The sequence below is a fragment of the Salvia hispanica genome, chromosome 1, assembly GCF_023119035.1.
Source record: "Salvia hispanica cultivar TCC Black 2014 chromosome 1, UniMelb_Shisp_WGS_1.0, whole genome shotgun sequence".
Taxonomy (NCBI): domain Eukaryota; kingdom Viridiplantae; phylum Streptophyta; class Magnoliopsida; order Lamiales; family Lamiaceae; genus Salvia; species Salvia hispanica.
Genome location: NC_062965.1, coordinates 52,529,015 through 52,544,903, shown reverse-complemented (window position 1 = coordinate 52,544,903; position 15,889 = coordinate 52,529,015). Strand labels below are relative to the sequence as shown.

Below are 15,889 nucleotides of genomic sequence, written 5' to 3'. Positions count from 1 at the left end.
GATTTAGTCGCGTAAACTACGTTACAGTAGGCTAATGAATCCTATTGAAACACGAAATATACGATATTCATGAACTTGCCTGATGTCATCGTTCAAGAGAACGAGGTGCACGGGGTCTTGAGGTGAGATACGAAAGAGCTGTAAGGCAACGTAAGCGCTCGTGCCAGCACTGAAACAAAATCGAATATGTTACAAGTGGAACATAACAAGTAAAGACGTTTTCTAGCAACATTTGATCTATATTAAAAAAAATGAACTATTTGCCAATAATATCACGGACTTTGTCTCATTTTGCAATTTCGACACCATACTTTTTGGAAGAATCTTGCAGCAATGCCTACTGATAAAGGAACAACATTAACGTAGAAATCAACGAGCGTCGCACACATCCACCTGCGCAGACATAGTTGATGGCGAAACACGAACAAAAACATAGGGCTAGTGCAAGAATGTGTTTTCTGTAATTATACATAGATCAAAATTCAAAACTATGGTCTTTGTGAGGATATAAGACGAATTGGACGCGTTTAATGAAGGGCTTACGGAGTTTAAATCTCTTGGTGAAATGGCGAGCCACCTGTGGCAATGGTGCAAACCAATGTTTCTAGCATGAGACAGCACAAGCCGAGGAAGAAACTATGTATTAATGTCAACACAATGTATTAAAATATCAACTTAAGTTTATGTTGATATTTTAATGTGATCGCGTTGACATTTTTAATACACTACGTTGATGAGTTAGCAAGTTAGCAATGGATCACACCCCTAGTACTTGTTGAATGTACTTGAATGTACTTGATGAGAAGACATCTCTTGTTGTATGTACTTGAATGGTTTCGTTTTATTACTTGTTCAACTTTTTCTTGTATTATGTTAAGTACGTGTAAAATTTATTATGAAATTTGTGGTGGAATTTATTCAGTAAGTTTAATTTGGAGCCAATAATTTAGAAAAACTCGTGCTAAATAATGTACCTAAACAGAAAAATATTCAAATTAGAATATGGTTGCCTTCAATGAAAGTGTCAAATGTAAATTTAATAACTAATATGATATAAATAACGAAACATGATTAAATAGTAATGAATCATAAATTCCATATAACAAGAAAATGAATCACTAATTTCCCTAACACATAGAAATTAAGAAATGGTAGAAAAATTAAAAGGAGTAAATGATATCTTGGTCTTGGTGTTGGAACAAGGTCTTGAGTGGAACAAAAGTAGGATTGAAAGGGCATGCATAGGTATATTGTTGATCGAGGGAGTCGCGAGCGACATAGCCGATTTGAGTGATTGAAGTATTGTTAATGTCGTAGCAATATCGTTCACCACAGCCTTCACTAGATGCCATCAAGATTTTGTTACCCTTATCCAACACTTTGATTGGGAGAGACATATGCATATCTCCCTTAAGCTCATCCTTAGGCATCCTACATAGCAATCTCCAATCTCCTTCTCCCCTCATTATCCATATTAGCATATCAATATCCACAAAGTTTCTTGCGGCATCACATACGCACAGCCACTCCTCCAAAAAACACACTCTCCTCGAGTAACAAATTTTTCCGTAAGGAAGACCTAAAAATTGACCGGCACAAGGTGGAGCCGAGAAAGTGGTAAAAACCTCGCTTTCAAGATCGAATGAGCAAATATTCTCCATATCTTTTACCCAGTAAAGCTTCCCGTCCAGGGATGCCCAATTTCCTCCACCAAAGAAAAAACCTTCGATTGTGGGTGGGCTCGGGCCCACCCTCCATTGTCCTGTCCCTAGAGTGTATATGTGGCATCCGTAACACCCGCGGATATAAACTAGTTTATATTGCTTGCTTTTATTGCTCACCCCGATTCCGTAACTAAAACATGTACTATCTTGAAATTTAGGGAAGTGCACAACTCTACCCACCAGATTGAGAATCTTACGAGACGGAGACGGAGGGAGGGGAACTCTCACGTACTCACGAGTGACCGGATTGCATATGGAAAAGACTTCGTAATGAGGGCAAAAAAGCAACATTAAACCCATGGCCGACGAGCTATATGGGAGGAGGGGCTTATACTCCGCCAACGAGTCCATGCGGGGTATAGTGGTGGTGGTTGGGGTGCTACTTCCATATCCCTCTAACAATTTGTATCCTTCCGAGTCTCCAAAGCTAGCCTCTACAAAGAAAGTGTCGTGTTCGTGTTTGTGTTCGCGTTTAGAAAGATGGGCCTCAACAAACTCATGAGACTTGATTGCATCACGCCATGCCTTGGAGACGAGCTTGGACCGGATAATGGTTCCGATCGGAAGTCTGGAGAGTATATCGATAGTGATTTCTAGTGGAAGCACTCCAAACAAATCGACACCATTAATGCGTTTCATCTCTGCTTTTGCTTGGTTCATTCAACAATGCATCCTTATTTATAATAACTTTTCTACTTAGGAAAGGAAACAATTTATTAAGTTAGTAATGACTAATGAATATATATGCTTTCATTGATTAGTAGTAATAAATCTGATTTGAGATTTCATAGTATATTTTTAATCCAATTGTATCATAATTAATGTTACTATAGTAATAATCTGATTTGAGATTTCATATATATTTTAATATAATGTCGTTGATATAAATACAAAATGGAAAATGTTTTGGAGACATAATGTCTCCAAGCCATAATGTTTAAAATGGTAAGTATATATTATATTATATTTTTAATTAAATTTATATTTTATATATATACTTTATTACCCCTACATTAATTTGTTTACTAAATACACCTATTTAAGGATATAAATTTGTTTACTAAATACACCTACATTAATTTTTTATCCAAAATTTCAGTTTCTTAATTCTTAATATTTAAATATATATAATTAATATTTTCTTTTTTATAGCTCGTTGCACAATTCTTTAATATTTTAATGTTATAGTTCATATTTTCTCTTTTTTTTTAATAAAATATTAAAATTTTTAACTAAATTCACTATATCATGAAACAAAGTAAAATTCTGTCTATAACGTGTTAATACTAATTGAGTATGTGGTTTTGATTTTAAAATTTTCATAAGTTTGATAGTATTAATTTTTTACGTTCCAAAATTTTATTTTTTAAAAAATTACAATTCGATTAAAAATATAAACACATGTTCTTAACTTATATATTTAACATTTTAAAGCTACATATTTAATATTCCCTCTCTCTTTTTTGTAAATATTAGATTCCTAACTCTAAACAAATAATACTCCGCACTATCTTATAATATTAGCAGAGTTTATGATTCTTATTACTTTTAATTATTAATTAATTAGTAGTAGTTGACATATGGTATATTAAAATAATCTAAAATGAGAAAAGTAGATTCATCCAATTATTTTTGTATTAAATTAATAATTTCTTTGATTTTTAACATTTAAAACGATAGATTTGAATCTGAATAAAAATTAATTGTATTTTCTTAACTCATCTATTTAATATTTTAAAACTATATAGTTATATTAAAATATTAGACGCCCTAACTTAATTAAATAAAAAATATTAAATTTAGTTAAAAGCAAAGAAAAATAACAAAAAATTGAAAAGATAATGAAAAAATAGTATATTATTTTATTATATAAACCAATTTGAATAAGATAAATGTTTAATTTTTTACATATTTTTTCATATACTATTAAGTGAATGATTTCATTGTTACTAATGTTTTAGAAAATTTAAGGAAAAAAATAAGTTATGAAAGAATAGCACAACGTAAAATCTATTTGAAAAAGCATATGATGCTATTTAAGTAATCAAATTATTTTACAATTAAATATAATAATTTAGTTATGTAATGTGTTAATTAATACTTGTAATCTAAATTACTGATTTTTTAATTAATTGTTTTAAAAATTTACACGACAAGAATGGTTTTGATTGAAAAAATTTTAAATTCATTACTCTAGTTGCATGACTAAGTTTATCTCCAATTAAAATATATGCATTTAGATAAGAATAATTAATTTGGTTAAATTTTCCTTAATTAGGGATATATATATTTAATACTTTAATGTTAGGGTAAATTAGTCACAATGTTATTATGGCTTGGAGACATTATGTCTCTAAATCACTACTCATATAAAATATATCAACATGTATAAAAAAATCTAATTTAGTGTCGATCTTGTTTTTCTCCTCTTTAATGATATCTTTACATGTTATAAATAAACTGAAAGAATCGCAATCTCAAGGAATATAAAGTAAGATTCTAAGTCGTTTCGTTTTAATGTCCGATTTCTTCATCACTTTTAACCAAAGTGAGCAAATGGAGTAAATATTTTTAAATGAAAATGTGCAAAAAATATGTATATAAGGATATGATGCTTTTACATTTAAAGTTTGTCCATCGATCCAAATTTCACACATTATTTCAGATAATTCCATGAGAGCCTATGCATTTAGTTATTTTAAATTCTAATTTCAACAAACAAGCTTGTCCTTGTGTAGAGTTCCTTCATAGCCGTCGTTTACTGCCCTGCCATAGTCAAGAAAAGATCTGTTCAGAATAATTTAGTAGCGTAAACTATGTTACAGTAGGCTAATGAATCCTAGTAAAACACGAAATATACGATATTCATGAACTTGCCTGCTGTCTTCGTTCAAGAGAACGAGGTGCACAGGGTCTTGAGGTGACATACGAAAGAGTTGTAGGGCAACATAAGCGCTCGTGCCAGCACTGAAACAAAATCGAATATTTTACGAGTGGAACAGAACAAGGATAAATATGTCTTTCTTTCTAGCAACATTTGATCTATATAAAAAAAATAAACTATTTGCCAATAATATCACGAACTCTGTCTCATTTTGCAATTTCGACACCGTACATTTTGAATTAAGTAGCCCTGACTAGAGAAACGGCATCGTACCTTCCGAAGCATATCAACATAATTATCCATAATGCTGATCTTGTCCAGCTAGACTCCTTATAAACCACCCAAACCTATCACAAAAAATTTCATCAAAACAATTTCCTATAATAACACTTGAAAGTTTGCAAATCAAATTCCAATTTGAAAGAATGTTTCAGCAATGCCTACCGATGAAGGAACCACATTAACGTAGAAATCAACGAGAATCGCACACATCCACCTGCGCAGACATAGTTGATGACGAAACACGAACAAATACAGAGGACTAGCTAGTGCATTGTGAGGATATAAGACGAATTGAGCGCGTTTAAGGAAGGGCGTACGGAGTATAGATCTCTTGATGAAATGGCGAGCCACCTATTGCAATGGTGCAAACCAATGTAGCTAGCATGAGACATCCCAGGCCGAGGAAGAGAAACCTCGCACCTACAACAGAGAGTATACTCTTATTCGACTCCACTTCCTCCGTAGAAGGACTATCACCAAAAACTCGAAAGGGTTAGATTGATCAGTGCATTTCTACACAATGGTCAAGTAATTAATGGTTGGTCAATGGTTAGTCACCTTTTGAGCAAAACAAAGTGTATAGGATCTGAGTGTGATTCATGAGGAGTGAGCTTACTGAGCTGCAAAACGACGTACAAACATGTGGCGATGCTGCAAGGGACGAAGAAGGACGAGTTAGCATTGTTGAGGCAATGACAAAGAAGAAGAGTTTATACATACTAATACAGAACTAGCCTGTTAGGTGAGAGAGCCTGTTTACACTGTATAGCCCACACCAGTTGTTCTCACAACACATACCTTCCAAACCATATAAGCAAAAGCATCCAAATAAGTGAAGAAATCCAGCTAGATTCCTTGTAGATTATCCACATCTGATATCATAATATGAGAATGAGATGATGCCATATGCATTAGTATGACATTGGAGAGAAAGGGCATACCCCTATGGCTATGGTATTGATATAGAAATCAATCAAGGATGATGTGAACCACCTGCATCAACAACTTCATCATTATTGTTTTGTCTATATTCAAAATAAAAGATGCTACTAAAATTGTGAATTTTGAGTTCAAATTGTATTAGTTTTAGAAATCAGAGAGATGTGTAAATACGGGGAGTAGATTTCTTTGTGGAAACCATGAGTGACGACGGTGTAGGTGATGGTGGCGGTGGTTACACATCCGAGCACCGCAAACGCCGCCCTCAGCCTTGCTTCCGCCATAGATCACTACTTTGCAAGCTCTGAATTACGCTTCTAAGCTGGATCTCTATGTATATATATTTATAATGAGAGAGACGAGGATGAGAGTTTGATTAGTTGGTAAGTTGGAAATCCAAGACAATTAGTCAATTATGCACGTGACTAAATGACATGAACTGAAACATCAAAAACATCGTCTTAAAACACTAGTATGTTAGATATTTTAGTGTAACTGGATTAACTTGAATGATCGGTTATTGTTATAATGATACATCATTTTAAGTATGGAGGTGCGGAGTGCACGCTTATTTGAATTCGTTATAATATTAGGAGCGAAGCTCCTAGATAGATGAATGGGGGTCCGGGGGCAGCGCCCCCGGGTAGCGGGGTCCAAGGGGCGGCAGCCCCTGGCTGGGGTCGAGCTGACCATTGAATTTTGGAAAGTCGAAGGACTAAATTGCAATTTTGGAAACCTTTGAATTTCGGTTATTTTCGGTTTCATTTCCCAACAGTTGCAATGTTTCATTGCACTTGTTTCATCTTCTTCTTCTACTGATCATTTTCTGGTTCATTCATTATCGAATATACAACCATATGAGATTCTAATACTCTGAATTTTATCCGATCAAACATTTTGGTGGAACCCCGAAATTGATTTAATCTGAAAGTGATAAACACGACTTTCAGATATCCGGTTTTCGATTCTCTGTTTTCTTTTTATATCCCTGACATAGTAGGCAAAGTCAAATATGGTAGTATAAAAATTGGCAAAACAAAGTTAAAAATGGTATATAAATTGTACAAATTGGAGTGCCAATGTGCAAAACAAAGTTTAAAATTTGTACAAATTGGATTGCCAATGTGCAAATCAAAGTCAAAGATGGTCTGAATAGTAGAAATTGGAGTGCTAATTTGCAACATGTCACTATTCAAAAGTGGAATGTTAGGCCATAATTTGTTAATTAGGAAATTAATAAGATAAGTATATTTAACATTTTTTTTAATTTTAGGCAAATTAAATTTCCGATTTTACGCTTCTCCTTAATCAAAATTATTTATTTCTTCGATTTTTCATGTAACAAATAAGAGTGAAAGAATTGGATTTATCCATGTATTTATATATTTATCAGTGTATGATGGTTATTTTGATTCTTGATATGTGATATTTCAGAGTTTAGTTAATTATTTCAATATTAAGCCTTTCTTTTAACAATACTTTTAATCAATCCACTGTTGTTCCCTCAAGAAAAAGTCTTTCTTTTCACAAGAACTATTATCAGAATAATGATAAAATTTGTTATAATTAACCGAAGTGTGCAACTAATATTTATCTTAAAGAAAATGTATAAACGAAACATTTGTCAGGATATGGTGCTTTTACATTCATAGTTTGTCCATGCATCTAAATTTTACACTATATTTTCAGCTCATTTCTCATCCCACATTCGAAAATTTAGAAAGCACTATTGCAATATTATTCACATGAAAAAAAAAAAAAAATTGTTCCATAAAAGCGTATCAGCATTTATCTTGTTCAAAAATTCCAATTTCACCTAACAAGCTTTGTATATGTTTCCTTTTGTAGAGTTCCTTTATAGCCGTCGTTTACTGCCCTGGCATAATCAAGAAAAGATCTATTCAGATTAATTTAGTCGTGTAAACTACGTTACAGTTGCAACGAATAGGCTACGCGACTAATGAATCCGACTGAAACACGAAATATAACACAATCAAAACGCTAGACGCACATCATGAACTTGCCTGCTGTCACTGTTGAAGAGAACAAAGTGCACGGGGTCCTGAGGCGAGAGACGGAAGAGCTGTAGGGCAACGTAAGCGCACGTGGTAGCACTGAGACAAAATCGAATATTCAGTATAAATTTATGAACTACTATTTGCTAATATATCATGAACTCTGTCTCATTTTGCAATTTCGACACAAATACTTTTTGAATTATTGCAATAATGACACCACGTCTTGATTTATAATCGTTCCGACACCTAACCCTAACCGGAGAAGCCTCATACCTTCCGAAGCATATCAACAAAATGATCCATAATGCTGATCTCATCCAGCTCGGCTCCTTATACGCCACCCAAACCTATCACAGAAAGGATTTCATCAAACCAACTTGCTAAAACACAACTTTTCAAATCAAACTCCATTTTGGAAGAATCTTGCAGCAGTGCCTACCGATATAGCAATCACGTTAACATAGAAATCAATGAGCGTCGCTGACATCCACCTGCAGACATTGTCAAAACGTAGGATTAATACAAGAGAGGACGAAACACGAACAGAAATATAGGACAAGTGTAAATAGATCAAAAGTATGAGCAGAGCTTTGACACTGTGAAGATATAAGACGATTTAATGAACGCGTTTGGGGAAGGGCTTACGGAGTCAAAAGCTCTTGGCGAAAGGGTGAGCCATCTGTGGCGATGGTGTAAACCAATGTAGCTACCATGAGACAGCCCAAGACAGAGAAAAGAAACCGCGCACCTACAACGGATAGTATACTCTTCTTCGACTCCACTTCCTCCGTAGAAGGACTATAGCAAAAAACTCGAAAGAGTGAGTGTATTTCTACATAACAAATTCTTCACTATGCATGTCTAATCAAAGAGAAACAGAACACCAAACATTTTTGCATTGGATGAAAAAAAATCAGATAAACCTCAAATTAACTAATGCTCAAGTAAATAATGGTTACTTACCTTTTCTTATTTCTGAGCAAAACAAAGTAGATGGGATCTAACTGTGATTCTTGAGGAGTGAGCCTTAGGAACTGCAAAACGACGTACAAACATGTGGTGATGCTGCAAAGGAGAAGGAGTTACGGAAGTTTAGTAATGTCGACTTAACATCTGAGGCGATGAAGGAGTAAAGAGGATCGAAACGAAGAAAATGAGCCTATACATACCTTCCAAAACATATAAGCAAAACCATCCAAACAAGTGAGGAAATCCAGTTAGATTCCTTGTAGATTATCCACATCTGATATCATAATATGAGAATGAGATGATGATGCTTATTTTGGAATTAAAACTCATTCCAACATCATATGCATTAGAATCACATAGTTAATCTTAGATTGAGGTGATATTTGAGAGAAAGGGCATACCCCTGTGGCTAGGATATTGATATAGAAATCAACTAAGGTTGCTGCCATCCATCTGCATCAACAAGATCATTACCAATTTCTCATTTGTAGTCTAAATTCAATATGAATTATGCTAATTAACAGTCTCAAAACACTAAAATCGTCTGAAAATATATGGACTGTGTACATGAACAAAAAGCAGTAGGGAAATCGATTATGAACTCAATTTTTTTAGAAATCAGAGATCAAGTGATGCAGTAAAATATTATAAAAGCAATTTTGTGCATAATTTCATATTTCTGCAACTGAATATCTAGAGATAGAGAGAGAGAAAGGTGCGGTACGGGGTGAGGAGCTCTTTGCGGAAAGGGAGGCCGTCAGTGACGACGGTGTAGATGACGGTGGCGGTGGCTAGAAATCCGAGCACCACAAACGCCGTCCTCAGCCCAATTGCAAGCGATGCTTCCGCCATTGATGACTACTTTACAAGCTTCGAATTACGGTTGTAAGCTGGAAAGAGAAGAGAAGAAAATATATGAGAGTTTGAGACGAAAATATATGAGGATGGCATGAGTCCACGTTATCACACTAGTCATTCTATAAGTCTTGATTTTGATTACGTTTAATTGTTTTGTTCGCGACGAGTGAAGCAGGAGATGGTGCAGGAAAAGAATTAGGTGATTCGGACTACATTTTAAGACTCTAATGATTTGTAAATTTTTATTAGTAGTCTTTTGAAATTAGCCCATTTTAACACATGTGTTCCTAATCCATTTTCGGCGAATTGGATTAATCCTGCTCGATCGGATTTGTGGATTAAGATCGACAGTCTCACAACAAATAGTGAGGTTTCAATCTATAAAATTATACGCGTAAACTTGAATTGGCGAAATTGGAGTGCCAATTTGGCAAAACATGTCCCATTATGAAACATTGGAATTTTAAGTCATAATTTGTTAACATACTTATAAACTTATGTTGGGAAATTAATATGATAATTATTTAACATTTTTTAATACTTATAATTCTGATAATTCGTATTTCGTAGTTAAATATAGATCGATAGTAGGAGAATGAAATTTGACAGGTTACAATTTGGGGAGGAGAAATAGTTAAATTATGTGAAAAGTTCTTGAATAACACGCACTTCAATATGAAACACATTTTATTTTCTTTTTTCTGATATTTCATGCAAAAATTCCAACAAATCTCAAACGTCATACAAAAATTAGATCACTACATGTGCAAACTGGAATGTGAATAATATTTTCAAATTTAACCACTCTTGTATATAATGTTCCACAAACCCACACTAAAAGGGAAATTTCTAACAAAAAATGGGACTATAAAAATAGTTGTACAAATTAATCAATAGGATGTTTGTCAGCCTGTTTAGAAGTGTAATGAGCAGAGAGCAAAACCAGAGAGAGGAAAGAACTTGCTGCAAATATTGCGTCGAACCAACGATGGTAGAAGTCGAATTGAATGTCACCACCCAACACATCTGTTATGATCATCCTGCAAAGCAAAGCAACCACCACTTCAGACATAACGAAAACTAGAAGCGGGAAGATCCATAGTCAAGTTGAGGTAAGCAATCGTATAGTCGGGCTCAGAACAGCCAGAATGAGAAAAGGTCGGTTTACGAAATTGTACCTGTACTCGGTGGCCAAGCTTTTCCTGATTAATAAAATGGAAGACACAAAGTACATTCCCATTATTTCAGAGAGGAAAAGGACAACGTTGCTTGAAGATCCACTCCCAACTCTCGAGACAGCAAAAAAGAACTGTTCAAATGCCATAAGAGTTAGGTCAGAGCAACGTAAGATGGATTCTGAGATCAGACAACCAATAGTCTTATTTGAGAAAATAAGTGAAACTTACTTTCATCAAATTGGATAAGAATCCCCGTACAGATATGACGATCATCATCCCAATGAATAGAAGGGAAACGTACTGCACAGAATGAAGGAAAACATTATATAAAGCAAAGACTGTTAAGGTAATTAGGTAGTAGTACAAGGTAGCATAACGATCACTCATCACTGAACTCGTCTATCCTGATAGAAATAGGTTGTTCTCGAGGCTAACTTATCTCCATAGTCATAAGTCAGGAAGCATCAGTTCTTTTAAGCCATTTCACAGTGATCCCCTCTGTATTAAGAAGGTGATTTACAAATTCATACCCCACCCTTCCCCAACTTTACACGTATAAAAATAAGAATGCATCTGATGCACACAGCACACTGACGAAAGAGCTCAATATTTTCTCTGACTTGACTGACAATTCATGTTTGAAATACAGAGGCATTGCATACAACAGATACATGGGGGAAGTTGTCGAAGCAATACCAAGGAGAACTAACCTGTGATAATAAAGTTACGTTGATGCCAATATCAAAAAACTGCAGAAAGATGCTGATTGTCCTAGTAACGGGATCAACGGAACCAGCCTGAAAAAAGTGTTGGCATTAAACCAGAACATTTCCAACTCCAGAATAGGAAACTTTGAGGTGAATGTAATAATACTAAGTAGAACAATGAGGAGATAAGCATAGCAGAGTTGTAGTATTACCTCCTTGAACACAACACTTTGCAAAGACTGCACAATAAAGGAAACAAAGATAATTCAACAGTCAGTACTTGAGAATATCCAGAATGTTTAGTCCTGATAAATTTTAAACATTGTGAAATCAAATTATCTTTTAATCATGTCAAAAGTCACATTTACCTTTAACATTTTATACACACAATATATCGAACAGACATATCCTAATAGATTCTGCATGTGACCCTTCCAAGTTCGAGAATATGCTGCAGCTTCCTGAATAAGAGAGATGGAAGAGAAAGTTTTTTCACAAGAATATTAAAGTCAGTCTGCAATTGCTTTCAATCTTACTCTTCTGAATCTTCAACTTGCAACATACAGGAAAAGACATGAGCATTTAGCATACCTTAGCTTGGCGAAGCTCATAGATTTCCAGAAATAGCTGCTTTGAGAGCTCCTCCAAAGCTTGTACCTCTGCTTCCAAGGTTCTGATATCTACACAAAGAAAGAGTCAACAACAAGAAAAGTAAGAAAGCAGAACACAAAGATCTAACACCCCAATACATGTGCGACAATTACTAACCTTGCTCCTTTTGGTCATCCTGTACAGATCGAACAACTGTGCCAACTAATCGCTTTAGGAAGGACCTATTGTTTGATTTCTGTTACATTAAAGTTCAACAGAAATCAGACTCAAAGGTCACGGATAAGATCTTATAGAGAATATCTCATGGAGTATTTTTTTTTTTAGAGAAAAACAGTGATTCATATGGTTTGTTATCAAAATGCCACAAGCAGTAGTGGGATGAAACAAGAAACTAGGGTAAGGGACAAAGCATTCTCCATAGAACGAGAAAAAGGGTTTTTGGAAAAAAATGTTAATTGAACTGTACAATGAGATTTTAAAAAAAACATATTTAATACATAGAAAGTAAGTGAACCTCTTCGGACCCTTGTTTTCGCTCTATCTCCATTTGACAAAGAATTATCTTCTTCTTCTTGGATATGCAAGTCTCTATTGACTGCATAAGCTGCCTCTCGATTCCCTTTATTTCTGTTTCCTCAATTTCTCTTCATTTCAAAAGCAAAGGAAATTATATTAAACCAGTATATCATTGTTCTGAGAACCGTGGAATAATATATAAAAGGTAAAACTTCTACAGAAAAGCAAACATCATTAAACAAAGAGCTATGAGCAGAACTCTAATGCGTGTACTAAGAAGCCTGTTGAAGGTTAAGACTAATTATAGTATTATCTCTTAGAGATGTTTGGGGAGCTCAATACATAACAAACATATGTTGTTGTTCATGGCTGTTTATTATTACCAATTAAATTTAGAATAGAAAGTACAATGAACTATTAACCACGACGATACAGATAACATGCACACCCATGCTCACACACAAAAAGGAAAGAAAAGGTTCCACTCAAGACTTCCATGTTTTTAATTGGGCTTTATGCGCGATGCTAATTACAATATGCAAAACAATATTCAGTTCAGTAATCCAAGCCACAGATCTCACATAACTCTTACCTAATAAAGAGAGAAAGGTAACTGTAGGGTAAATTGACTGCTCCAAAACCAGAAAGTATAGCCATGACAGTCACACCAATGACCCCAATCCTGCTCACTAACTGGGGCATGGTGAAGAATCCTGACAAGAAATATTATTATATACTTACCAAAAAACAAAAAACAGAACAAAAAAAATATAAGTAGTACTATTTAAAAGAAACATATCAAATGCAATATATTGTAACATGTCACTTTATGTTTTCAGATTACACTATATGGATTGAAAGCGCAAATAGTAGGAGAAATGGAGTGGCTAGATGTGAAGGCGAACAGTAGTTTAGCATAGTTAACCTCATGACGAGGTAATTGAACCAAACATGGCATTTTACACACAAAAAGAAGATGACCAGGAAGGTACTAGTGATTATATACTTTGAAGCCGTTAGCACCATAAAACAAATCCTAACCTTTATCCGGTGAAGGCATCGGAAAATGAATACCCAGTCGCCAAAAGCCATAAAGATAGACCAACAAGAATATAACAGCACCGAGTGAGGCCCGCTCCTTTCTAATACCTAAAAGAAAAGCAGATAATATAGCTTTAACCGGATATGTATGTGAAATGAAAATAGAGCGAGGAATAAAAGGTACCACACTACCACCCACCCTCACCTCACCCACATTCACCGCGAAAAAGCAGTATTAGAAATTAAAATCACCCACCTTCCATGACCATATGTTTAAAAGAAAACAATTAAAATGGAGACAAAAGTACACTCTAAATTTATATAAAAGCTGCCAAACTTACCACTGTTCGAAAGCATCAGATAGCAATGATAGTAAGGCAACATGAAAACGAGCAACATTATCAAACAAAACAAATCCACCTTCCAATTCATCCACCTTGCCCTGCAGATAATATAGCAAATGAAACAATCTCAGATCAGATCAAACTCCTCAATGGCCTCCGTGAAGACGGAGCAACAAGTATCACAAATCCAAACAAACTAAACAAAGTTCTTCATTACTTTCACAAAGAGATGATAACAAAACACGTACACTAGTTCAAAAATGTAAAGAAAACGAATAAAGATCGCAAGAGCACTAAGGCTTTACGTGGTTCGACGTAAGTCTACATCTAAGGAAAAGAGACTAATCTATGTTATTCACTTGACCAAGAAATTACAATGAATGAACACTCGAACTACAAAATGAAACTCAAAACCACAAGTTGAATCTCACTCATGTATATGCTATCTATCATCTTCTATCCTAGCAATTAATCATTTATACACCAACCAAATGCAGCGAAAGATAACTACTAATTGCATCACGTTTCAAACCTTACGGTAATTTGCACGGTCACAACCCAACAGATAAGGTTTGTGATCTGAATATCCAAACGCTCATTGATAGCAACTAAACTAGACTACAGTGTCCAATTAAATCAGGAATTTCCGAATTAACTAAAAAAATTGTAAATCAACACATGCTAGAAAATGAATAGTTAACGCTTTCTCGACCTAGAAATTAGGGGAAAAGCACAAGGTGCAACAGCTAACTGCTTACTCTTTGGAGAGAATGGGAATAATCTCGAACAGGACGAGCTCGAACAGATTGCAAGAGAAGGCAAAAACAACACTGAATATGATCTGAACCAGCACCCGCTTCTCCTCATACTCCTTGTAAAGCCGGCGGTTCAGGAACCACAAGCCGCCCCATCCAAGCAGCAGCAGCGACCCCACCGCCACCACCCCCTCGTACACCACCCTACCCCACCCCATCCTACAATATGCGCTCTCGAAACCCCTCTCGCTCGCTCTCTTCAGCTCCGCTCTTCAATCCACCGCCACTCCGGTTCCGCGGTGGTCATCAATCGATGAATTCGAAGCTTCCGAGATTTGCAGGAATTAGTAGAAAACCTTCGAGATTGCGTTTGATGATGGATCGATCATGGATTTTTGAGATGCAATTGCTGATTTGTGCTAAAGCATTTGGGCGTTGAATAGCTGGATTTGATTGAGATTTGTGTTAGCTTAGAAACTCATAAAAATGAATTCAATCATTTACTGAGGTTTTTCAATTGTTTTTTTAAATTTTGTTTAAGCAATGATGTTTCTTATTTTTAAGCTTGGGGATTTTTTATATTTATTTACGGTTATATTTTATGATTAGAATAATTTTAAAATTGAATAAAATGATTTTAAGAAAAGCATGATTGTATTCATCCGATGCACAATTATTAGGAAAATATATATATAAAAAATAATACTAAATACACATTATCCACATAATATCACAGCACCCAAATGGTAGTACCAAAAAATTTATGCTATTATTACCGTAACATTTGCCAAAATTATTATTCACTTACCTAATCCCATAGGTCGTACCATATAACTACGTTTATTTCATTTTTGAATTATTTTAAAATTAAATTTATTGTATATTTGTAAATTTATAAAATGGAAATTATTTCTTATTTTTATGGTCATTGGATATTCAAAAGGTTAGTCATTTCGTTAACCTTATGTATCCACACCCATAATTCTAGTTGTAAATTTGAAGTGAGCTCTCTTTGAGGGATAAAACAATACCGTAGATTTCATCAAAAAATCATATCAACAA

General features: G+C 34.7%; 3 protein-coding genes across 4 annotated transcripts; all 3 read right to left on the bottom strand.

The window, feature by feature from the left end:
- Positions 1-4,435: 4,435 nt before the first annotated feature.
- LOC125200517 lies at positions 4,436-6,113 on the bottom strand. The gene is made up of 9 exons (XM_048098153.1): positions 6,004-6,113; positions 5,832-5,883; positions 5,689-5,762; positions 5,449-5,541; positions 5,208-5,360; positions 5,053-5,104; positions 4,882-4,955; positions 4,548-4,691; positions 4,436-4,490 (listed from the first exon to the last, which is right to left on the bottom strand). Exons 1-9 carry the CDS (start codon positions 6,111-6,113, stop codon positions 4,436-4,438), a joined length of 807 nt encoding a protein of 268 aa, XP_047954110.1.
- Positions 6,114-7,418: 1,305 nt separating this feature from the next.
- LOC125201551 lies at positions 7,419-9,759 on the bottom strand. 2 transcript variants are annotated; one of them, XM_048099716.1, is made up of 9 exons: positions 9,541-9,759; positions 9,218-9,269; positions 9,017-9,090; positions 8,811-8,912; positions 8,493-8,645; positions 8,287-8,338; positions 8,121-8,194; positions 7,841-7,943; positions 7,419-7,705 (listed from the first exon to the last, which is right to left on the bottom strand). In XM_048099716.1, exons 1-9 carry the CDS (start codon positions 9,666-9,668, stop codon positions 7,685-7,687), a joined length of 759 nt encoding a protein of 252 aa, XP_047955673.1. In that variant the 5' UTR covers positions 9,669-9,759; the 3' UTR covers positions 7,419-7,684. The 2 variants fall into 2 exon arrangements, with proteins under 2 accessions (XP_047955673.1, XP_047955672.1); XM_048099715.1 differs by having other exon boundaries at positions 7,854-7,943; positions 9,541-9,757.
- Positions 9,760-10,446: 687 nt separating this feature from the next.
- LOC125200952 (GPCR-type G protein 1-like) lies at positions 10,447-15,325 on the bottom strand. Its single transcript, XM_048098804.1, has 13 exons — positions 14,831-15,325; positions 14,070-14,170; positions 13,729-13,836; positions 13,280-13,400; positions 12,686-12,815; positions 12,328-12,406; positions 12,151-12,239; positions 11,928-12,020; positions 11,772-11,798; positions 11,563-11,649; positions 11,081-11,152; positions 10,853-10,983; positions 10,447-10,714 (listed from the first exon to the last, which is right to left on the bottom strand). The coding sequence occupies exons 1-13, from the start codon at positions 15,043-15,045 to the stop codon at positions 10,561-10,563; spliced, it is 1,407 nt and encodes a 468-aa protein (XP_047954761.1). The 5' UTR covers positions 15,046-15,325; the 3' UTR covers positions 10,447-10,560.
- Between the last annotated feature and the right edge of the window lie 564 nt (positions 15,326-15,889).